Source organism: Pan troglodytes, chromosome 15 (assembly GCF_028858775.2).
Source record: "Pan troglodytes isolate AG18354 chromosome 15, NHGRI_mPanTro3-v2.0_pri, whole genome shotgun sequence".
Taxonomy (NCBI): Eukaryota; Metazoa; Chordata; class Mammalia; order Primates; family Hominidae; genus Pan; species Pan troglodytes.
The window spans coordinates 55,553,726-55,564,425 of NC_072413.2; the positions used below are offsets into that span (position 1 = coordinate 55,553,726).

Below are 10,700 nucleotides of genomic sequence, written 5' to 3' on the forward strand. Positions count from 1 at the left end.
GGATAACTGTAACCTTAACACGGTGCTCCCACCCACTCGGGCAGGGTTTTTGTCTTCCTCCCTTGATTATTCTTCATACCTGACTGAATGTGGCTCATCTAAGGCAGAGCATAGGCGGGAGGCACAACAGTATTTGACCAGTGACTGACATACATTATCCTGTCTGATTCTCATAATGACTATGAGCAGTAACAAGGAAAGGTATTATTATCTTTATATGGAATTAAAGGGACTTTACCTGAATTAAAGGGACTATCTCACATTCCCAAAGCTGATTTAAATAAATTTCTGAGTTGTTTTAATTGTCAGGGTGACAGCTTACCTATAAAGGGTGCAGCTTTTGGAAGCAGGGATCATTTTCTATACACTTTTGTATCCCTCTCCACAGCACAGAGAACATTTCTGTGAGCACAGAAAGTTCTATCAGACAGTGCTACTCTAGAGGCCAGCAATGGCCAATTGGTAACAGTTTAACACACTACCCTACTTCAAAGCTAGAGGTTAGAAGTTAATAATTTTTGAATGAGTAAATGAATGAATAGCATAATGGAAGTGTCTTCTTAATATAGAGTGAGATAATTACGGTGATCGGTCATAGGCCAAATTAGTGCTTTCCAGGGTAGCTGACTCAATTTTTCAAAATGAATCATCAAAAAGAGCAAAATAACTCATTCCTTAAAGATGTCAAAGTGCAATTTTAAATGTCATATTAAGTAATGGCAAGATGCTAGAGTGTGGGTTAGTAGTGATTACTACTATTTAACAGCCATTTAAAAACAAGGCAAGCATAATGTTTTCACCAATATGGCATTTAAATAGTCAAAACTAATAGTCAAAACTACTCTACTTTGATAATGAATTAATTTGTAATTACTAATAACATTTTATTTACTTCATAGCATTTTTCATGAAGCTTAAACTGTATCATTGTTATTATTTTAGTTAATATCATGTTATCTATCTATGCCAGGAGACTGGCATTGCCTTTTAAAAAAATGACAGAGAAATCAAAGGCCTGACACATTAAGGTTTTCATTTACCTTGATGCCCAGCTAGTGATATTCTGTGATATTCTGAGTTGTCTTTTCTTACCTTGTTATTTTCTCATCAGCACTTCTAGGGACACTCGAATAAAAACAAGTAGCAAAGTAGATGCCACAAAGGCTAGGCTTCTTGCACTAGATTTCCCGCAGAGTGCAGAATATCTTAACTTGTTAGATGCTCTACCCAGCCTCTTAGGGAAGAAGTTTATCAGTTCAGCATATTGGTGTTTTGTGAAAACAAGAGAAAGGCTGTGACACATGTAACTCCTTTCAGTCCTTCCTTTAACCAGTCTCAGCTATAAAAATGCCTGTCCTTAACTAAGATTAAGCTAATACAGTTTGGGTGGGGGGGCCATATCTCCAGTGTAAAGCCACCCATTCATTCATTTACCATATAAGTGCTAGGCACTGGGAACACAGTGATGAATGCCACACAGCCCCTGCTCTCAAGCAGTTCATGGTCTACTGGTAACTCAGACCAGTAGATCAACAACCACCATGGAGGGCAATCAGCACTCAATGGGGGTAAGCAGAGACTGCCAAGGAAGCCACGTTGTACAGCGTGGGAGATAAGAAAAGACTTCCCAGAAAAACAGCAATAAATAATGTCATGAAGCCTAGATAAAAGTTTTCCAGGAGATGACGGGGGGAGAGAGAGAGAGAACAAGAAAGAGAATGTGGCTTGATTAAGCCTGTGGGGAGAAGTATAGTGTCATCGAAGCATAGAGATTTCAGGAGGCCACAAAGGGTAGTGTGGTAGAATGAGGCTCTAGAGCTGTGCTGTCTGATATAGTAGCCAATAGCCATATTTGGCTACTTATCTATTTTAGAGGTAGGGTCTTGTCCTGTTGCCTGGATAACTTGGCTGGAATTCAGTGCCACAATCATAGCTCACTGCAGTCTCAAGCTTCTGGCCTCAAGTGATCCTCCTGCCATGGCTTCCCAAAGCGCTGGAATTACTGGTGTGAGCCACTGTGCCTGGCTGTACATTTGGCTATTTAACAGGATGAAAATTAAATACAAATAGAAATGCAGTTCCTCAATTGTGTTAGCCACATTGAAAGTACTCAGTAGCCACTTGTGGTTACTATATTGGATCACACAGATATGAAATATTTCCATAATCACAGAGAGTTCTACTGGACATTGCTGCTCTAGAGGCTGGCAGGGGCCAGTCAATGAGGAGCTTTGAATGACATGCCAAGATGTTTGGACCTTATCCTGAGGATAATAAGACGCCACTGAAGCATTTGATATGAGGGAATAGAATGATTAAATTTATGTGTTTTGAAAAGCCACTCTATAGGTCACAAAAGAGATTAGAGAGAGGCAAGGCTAGAAATTAGAGATATCAGTGAAGAAAGTATTGGATTAAGCAGAGCAAGAGATGATGGGGGCCTTGTATGGGTAGAATAGAGAGAAGTATATGGACTCAAGAAATTTTAAGAAATAGAATCAATAGGACATATTAAACAATATGAAACAATATCTCAACAGATGTGGAGGATGAGAAGGCAGAGGTGAGGTTGATCCCTGGCTTAGGCAGCTAGTGAATAATGGTACCATTAGCACAGACAGGGAACAAGGCAGAGGAAAGGAACAGGTCTGGGGAGGAGTGATGATAAATTCAACTTTGTTTTTGCTATATTTGAGGTATACAAGGAGGCATCCAAGGGAGCTGCAGAAGACATTTGAATAGTCAGAGCTAAAGCTCAAAGGACAAATCTAGGCTGGAGATTAAGATTTTGATGTTATCACCATGTGGATGACAGTTGAAGCCATGGGAGTGGAGGAGCTCCCCAGGGGAGAGAGTGTGGAATGAGATGCTAAGAAGGCCGAGGTCTAAACTCAGAGAACCCTGATGGTGATGAGATCAGCCTAGGAAGAAAAGCCAAGGTAAGCAACCAGGGAGGTAGAAATAGAACCAAAAGAAAGTAGTGGGATTCAAGCAAAGAGAGAATATATAGGAAAAAGGAGTGGTCATTTTGTCAAATGTGTCAGAGGGCACAATAAGATAAGGGTTGAAAGATATCAATATGATTTGCAAGAAAGAGGTTGATCACTGGGGAAAGCACTTCCAGAGAATTGATGAGGGCAGAAGGTGCGTTGCAGTGGGTTGAAGAGTGAATGGGAGTTGAAGTGACAGCAAATATAAACAACTCTTTCAGGATAGCTCATTCCTGTCCATGTCCACTGTGCCGTTTTCAAATGTCTACCTCATAGTAAAGATATTTGTGAACTGCCTTATCCTCCAAACCACTCTAAGCTCATTAAAAGTACAGATGGGGATTCTGTATTTTTACTCCTCATTGTTTCTAGTGTGGGTTTTACATACAGAAAATGCTCTGTTTAAATGTTTAATACATTTCCAGCTTTCAAGTGTGTATTATTTTCACGTGTTATTCTCTTAGACAGCTTTTTTTGATTGAGTAGGAAGAACTCAGTTTCAGTTGAGAAAAAGATAAGTCCATAATTTAATCGACTCTTACAGTTTCAGGAAATTTTGTGAGTTGGGGGAGGGGGAATTTAAAAAAATCAGAAAACAGAACAAGGACAAATGTGTTTTAATAAAAAAATCTATTATGATTATTTACACCAATTCCTTGATAAGCATATAAATGTAAACTTTTATTGTTGGCATTATTTCACATATGATTTATCCAAATTCAGAGTTAATACTGTCGTTTGAGTGTACAGGTAGTGAGAAAATTTTGTTATATTCACAGAATATACATACACGTGCATTCAAAATATGTCCCTCTCTAAGCCAGTGGTATAGACACTGTCCCATTGGCTCTGCCTCTGCCCCGCAGGTGTATGCTGGGATCAGTCACATCATCCACATGCTCCTCACTCTTCTTTTCCTTCAGGCTGTTGATGAACCTTAGGGTGATTTCATCCCATTCCTCAGGCAACAGCATCAGCAGAAACCCAATGCAGATGATGATGGTAGCAGCCAGGCGGACAACATTGAATATCACCTCCTGCTTTAGGAGATCCACAGCTAGGAAAGAAAAATCAAGTCAGTCATTTCTATGCCTGTTTCTAAGCTTTGAAAACAAGTCACCAAAGTCCGTGTTACTTCTAGAGATTTCCAAGAGTCTTCTTTATTCTTCCAAATTAGTGTTTCCTTTTTCCACATTGCTAGGTTTGCTTTCCACTGCCTGTCTCTAAGTCATGCTTATCCTTCAAGGCTTAGCTTAAATTCCATGTAATCTGACTTAGTTATCTCCCCAGTTTTCTCTCAGTACTTTTCCTCTGTACCCCTTTAACCTTCTCCAGTTTCATTGGACCATTGGAGATTTTTCAAATGAGCCAAACATGTTAGTGTCTAACACTTGCGCAGGCTGTTCTTTTTAAAAATTTAATTGAGGTGAAATTCATGTAATATAAAATTAACCATTTTAAAGTGGACTTAGTGGCACTTAGTATATTCACAATATTATGCAGCCACCACCTCTCTCTTGTCCCCAAATATCTCCATCACTTCAAAATAAAAGTCCATACCCATTAACTCCTCAGCTTCTTATCCCAACTCCCCAGCCCTGAGCAACCACCAATCTGCTTTTTTTCCCCTATAGATTTGCCTATTCTAGTTATTTTATATAAATGGAGTCACATTCTCTGTGTCCTTTTGTGACTGGCTTCTTAGCAAAGTATTTTTGAGGTCCATCCATGTTGTAGCACGTGTCAGCACCTCATTCCTTCTTATGGCTGAATAATATTTCACTGCATCATAATTTGGTTATTCATTCAACTGCTGATGCACATTTAGGCTTCTCTACCTTTTTGCTATTGTGAATAGGGCTACTATAAACATTTGCGTATGAGGATATTTTTAATCTCTGTTTTCACTTTTTTGGGGTATACACTCAGGAGTGGAGTTGTTGGTCACACATGTACTGTTCTTTTTAGCATGAGCTACCCTTCACTCCTCATATCTCACTTCATCCAGCTAAACCTGTCCTTAGATCTCTCCCCTTAGGCTTCTTGCAGGAAGCCTTTTGGATGCTCCTCCTATGCGCCCTCGCAGCATTCAGCACATACCTCTATTAAAGCAATTCTATGTTGTAATTACTCAATTTTTTTTCCTTTTGTCTCCCTCTCAATGCTACATGGTCCTGAGGGCAGGGACTGTGCCTTATTCAGGACCTGTCACTAGTGTTAGGACAGTTCCTGGTGTACACTAATTGCTCAGAAATTCTTTGTCGGATGAATGAACGAAACACCTTGACAACTCCACTCTGATATTTCTTTTCTCTGAATATCTTACAGCCACTGGAGTCTGTCTCACACAATTTGGCATTTAATATTAAATTATTTTGTAGAATTCCAAGTTGTTTCATGTAGGTTGGTCTTCTTTTACAAATTCAGTCATAAGCATTTTAAGAGAATAATAATGTATTTTTTTCTTTTTTGCTGCCCTGATCACATGATAAATATTCAATAAACATTTGCTGATTGTCGTGGAGGACAGAAAAGTGGCTACTCAAGACTTGAAATTATAAAATTTTGAAGTTAAAAGGACTGTACAATCATCCAGATAATCCATTTGCATTACTTGTTTCACTGGCAGGTTTCTCTAGAAATATCCTGGAAAAATAGCTTCTCTTGTCCCTGAGGTGAGTAAAATTGCTTTTTCCTTATGTCTATTCCAGAGGGCCATCTGCTCTGCCCCAGGAGAGCTTTCCGCGGCTCCCCATGGACTGTCTGAGGAGAAGCCAACCTCATGTACATCCTCTGCACTTTCATTAGTGACGGTTACTTGAAAGTCCTATGCTGGGGTGCCTTTTGTTTCCATAGGACTTCCTCTAAAAATACCACAAAATTAGGTTGTCAGGGAGATTATATGAAACCCAAATGATACATTTGGTATTTAATTCTAAAAGCACAACCAAGTAAAAACAGTGTTTTTAGCTGCAGATTTTAAATCTGCTGCATAGTTACTCTGTTGTCTGCCACCTTCATGATATTTAAAAACATCTTCCCAGGCAAGGAACATAATTCACAATTTCTAGAAGGAACAACTCAGGACACAGAACAAACACAAGCAAGAGACTTGTAGTGGCCAGGATCTGCACATGTCACATGGTACCTGTACCTGCATTTCCAGGAACGCTGAGCACTGTCCCAATGGAGATAAGGATTGGGTATGTCAGCACCACCCCAACATTCACCAGGATGTTGAAGGCTGTAAAATAGAGGAGGAAATACAAGATGAAAGAGAAATAATATGCTGGACTTTTTTCTCCTTATGGTAAATGAATCAATGTCTTTGCTACATGTGCCTTTTAGACTGTCTATACCTTTGATCCTCTAATTTTGGAGATGGATGCATGTGTATTCTACCTGAATTAGTCATTTTCTTCTTTCCTCCTCTGCCACTCTCTTTACCTGAATCTTGCCAATAGACTGGCAAAAGGTATATGGAGCAAATACAAAGAGGTAAAATAATTGATTCACAGGACTGTTTATTAGCACTATAAAGGTAGATTGGGGCCAGCCAGAGGTTAAAAGCAGGTGATTGATTGAAGATGGTGCCTCATCTCTTTATTGCTGTGCTATGTTGTGCCACATTCATAGACATTAAATGGCTCTAGTGTTACTGCCTAAAGGAAGGTCTATCCAGTGATAGCCTATGCTGTTTTATTCCCTCTCTCTGGAGGTCAGCATCATGTGGGCAAACAAGGGTGGGTTTAATGTAATTCACTGAATTCCAGAGACTGTCTCTACATCCTGATTTGTGTACAGATAATCAGAGGGCAGATCCACAGAACCAGCTGAAGGTGTAGCTCCATGCTCTTCAATGAATACCTTTTGGACCTCTTTGGTTAAATATAAAATTAGTTAAAATAATCATTTACCCACTTTAAAACTTTTCAAAAACACATTTTCAAAAAGAAAAAAAATTATAAATTACAAAGCATTATTCTAATAGAGTCTACTCAAATGTTTGTTTCAGGGGATAGAGAGATGAGTGTCCTCAATTCAGAGATCTCCATGACAATGAGGCAAGCATGTTGCCTATATCTCTGTAGAACCAAAAAAAGTTCTAGAAGCATTCCAATAAGGATGATGTATGTTCTTCTATTGTCATCTGTAATTCCCGCTTTAAGCCCACTGGGTCACTTTGTGCTTGGTAGTTAGAAACAGTGAGTTTGACTTTTACAAGACTTGGGCTCCTTTATATTGTTCATACTATAGTGGCAAGCAAGGCAGAGGGTCTTCCTAAACTAATAACTGCTCCTCATTCCTGACAAAGCTGCAACATAAATGAATATTCCAGCACTTTGACACTCCCCTCAGACTCAGGGAGTCCAACATCGCAAATTCTGACCAATCAGGAATTTATTAAATACAGCACAGGTTCTGCTGAGCTCCATAGTATGGGGCCTAGCCTGAGTTTAAGTGCAATTCAGACATGCTAGGTGAATGGATGAGGCTGACTTGCATTTGGACTAACACATTTCCTGAAAGATAGGTCAACCTGAGAGGAGTGAGGCAAAGTAAACATAAGCAAACAAGAAACCATAGCTACAGGAGATGTGGGGTAGTTCAGGGTGCAGATCGATGTGTATCTCTCAGACCTGTGTCTCAGCCAGATCACATCTGATTTCTATGGAGAAGAGAGGGAGGGCAATAAACACTTAGGAATAGGAGCACTGAAGACTGTAAGATCCTGGGGTGTGTAACAGGCTGGAGGGAGGCTATCTCCTCGATTGCCACAGCACAACTTTGGCACAGTGAGCTCTCTGCAGTGCACTGGGGTGGGCCTGGTAGAGCAGCTGCAGTGCTGCTTGGCACTGTACCCAGTGGAGTGTGGAGCTCATACTGCTTGGTGGCGAATGCCAGTGTTCAGCTGGCACAGGTGGTGTCCAGCCTCTGCAGGCTTGCTTGGGAGCACGTATTGGATATGCCAAGGAGTATATGTTGGTGGAGGGCTACTTTGCAGCAGCAAGGTGGAAATCACATGTGCAATGAGGAGGCTAAAGGCCATTGAAATTTTAGTTAGGATTGTTCCCATTTATGTTGTTTTTGGCCAGAAAATAATCTAGGTGCTTTTAATGAGGTTGTTTTGGTCTTACAGAAATATCGCTATTGATTTCTACTCAACTTAGCAGAGGTTATGAGAGGTGCTAACCATATAATTTTGGCGTTGAAAAGTAGAACTCAAGGGACCAACAATTAATGTTTGATCCTTCTCTTGAGTGTTTTCTGTCGAAGACCTCCCTGAGTCTGAGGGGCTGAGCCAGCATAGAAAAAGATGACCCAATCAATACTCTTGCAGGGATGAAAATAAGAACATTTAGCTCCCAGGAATTGCAGTGCTGCTACTATTTCAAATTATATCACCTCAGTAAAGAAGGTCAGTTGAGGGTTGATGGATGTTCTGCAGGTCGAGCATTGTGGGAAAATGTGGAGTGGGCAGAGGGAGTTGACCTCTGAGTAGCACGTGGAAATAGAAGCGGCATGAAAAGGATTTCTATGGAGAAGAGAGGGATGAGGGATGAGCAACAACATTGGGTTGTTGCTGTTTTTTAACTGCTTGGTGAGAGAAGAGCAGCCTTATTATTTTTCAGGCTCCTCTCACATCAAGTGACAGCAGCACAGCTTAAAAGTCAGATCCTGGAGCTGAGGTGAAGCAGCCAGCCTCAGAGTTATAGGAAGCTGGCAATGAAGACATTACAAGGACTCCAGGTGACTTTTTCTTGGCCATTAACTAGGTACTGTCTACTCAGCCAGGATCACCAAGCCTAGTGCACGCTGCTGTCTCTATATACTGGCAATGTCTTCCTATCACAAATCCATTCTCCATTCTCAGCCAGAGTGAGCTGTTTCATATGCAGATATGAGCCTATCACCAAACTGCTTAAAAATTACTAAGTGGACTTTAAATCCAAACACCTCAAAATGGCTTTCCAGGATCTTCCCAATCTGCTTCCCTCTTAAATAGCATCTCCCTCCCTCCCTTCCTTCCTTTCTTCCAAACTCAGTGCTCCCACCAGTTTGAACCACTCTGAGTTCTTTGAATGCACCATCTACTCCCTAACCTCTGCCCAACACACCATGGCACACATGGAACATTATAACATGATACAGTGTATTAGAAAGAATGAATGAGGCTGAAGAAGAATGGATTGAAGGCCAGTGGTATACAGAGAGGCCTGGGCCTCCAGTGCACACCTTAACTCATGGGAGGCATACTAGTTGGATAGCTTGAACCTAATCAACCAGTAGCTTGCAAAGAACCTTCTAAACATGACCCACGACATTGAACAACATAAGTTTGGGAACTAGAGCACAGAGTTACCCAAGGAAATAATCCTATGATGATAATCTAACTAGCCAAAGAAAGATTGATATAGGAAATGGAAGGCAAAACCCGAGGCCACTTACCCAGCCACAGCCCTGCCATCCCACAGAGACAGCCCCATGGCAGAGCTGCAAAAGAGGACCAGTGCTCCACCTTGGTGAAATACAAGATGACTGGGGTGAAGGAGATGAAGATCAAATTGAAGAAACCCAAGGTGGAGACAAAGTGTGCAGCTTCCCCAAAGTTGGCACTTCCAAGAAACATTTTAAACAAGACCTGGAATGAGAAAGAAACTCTACAGCCACACAGAAACTTAGCCAGAGCAGAAACGTAAGTCTTACTGTTCCATACTGTGAGCTAACTGGCCCAGAGTTTATTCTCCATTTCTTCTTGCCCTGACATCTTCACAGCACTAGATGGGCTGTTGAGATAAGGAATTAAAATACTCCATAGCCTTCATATGAAATAGCAAATGTCATAAAATGAATTTCTTATGGTGCTGAAAACTGCTGGGTAGTGTACATTGTGTTTAGTGCCACCATCAGTGATGGGTATCGGGTGAATGATAAATAAGAGTCCAGACAAGCCCAGAAAAATCTTCTAGGATTGACAGGCCATTAATCCTTAACTTAAAGCATGGGATTTGTTTTATCCTTATTTTGATAGATACTGAAAACTAAATTGGACAGAGAGACCCTGTCATTATGTTGTTGAGAGAAATAGTATTTTTGCCTTGGATTTATAAGCAATTTTCTTTGTGAGCTCAAAATGACTTCACAAATATGATGCTTGTTCCCCAGATTAAAAAGCAGTTTTTATATATTATAAACCTGTGTGCAGAGGAAGATGGCAAAGAGAAGCAAATGGCTAACATAAAATCACACAACAGATTACAGAGAAAGCCAGGGGTATAGTCCATATTTCTTAGCTTCTTAAGCCCACCACTCCCTATACTAATCCTGTAACAACACAGAGTGAAGCAGATCTCTTCTGCCTGGAATTATATTATGCTGCAGATATGATTTGGTGCATGTCAGAATGAACACATTCTGTAACCTGGTCAGGGGAAATCCCTCTGTAAGAGTGCCATTCTGGTCATATAGCAATCCCAGGTACTGCTTCTAATTTCAACTGAACTAATTATTTTTTTCTGTTGAAAGACTTAATCAAAAGAATTTGAGCACGTGGTAGTCTTTGGTCACATCAGACATCTTGGTGGATCTCAGTTGGGGAGCAAGTTAGACAGTAATGGCCATTGAGTGAACATTTGTCAAGCTTGTCACACAGAATCAATGGGCCAAGAAATGTCAATATGGAAATAGACTTCATGCCCTCTGAGACAC

The 10,700-nt window shown here is 40.6% G+C and overlaps 1 protein-coding gene across 2 annotated transcripts in view; it reads right to left on the bottom strand.

The window, feature by feature from the left end:
* Positions 1 to 3,642: 3,642 nt before the first annotated feature.
* Positions 3,643 to 10,700, bottom strand: part of SLC35F4 (solute carrier family 35 member F4) — a 300,553-nt gene continuing 293,495 nt past the window's right edge. For both annotated transcript variants that reach the window (XM_509971.7, XM_009427862.3), the window contains exons 6-8: positions 9,441 to 9,633; positions 6,145 to 6,234; positions 3,643 to 4,047 (exon numbers count right to left, since the gene is read on the bottom strand). In XM_509971.7, coding sequence (XP_509971.4) covers positions 3,806 to 4,047; positions 6,145 to 6,234; positions 9,441 to 9,633 — 525 coding nt within the window. In that variant the 3' untranslated portion in view covers positions 3,643 to 3,805. The remainder of the gene's footprint in view (positions 4,048 to 6,144; positions 6,235 to 9,440; positions 9,634 to 10,700) is intronic.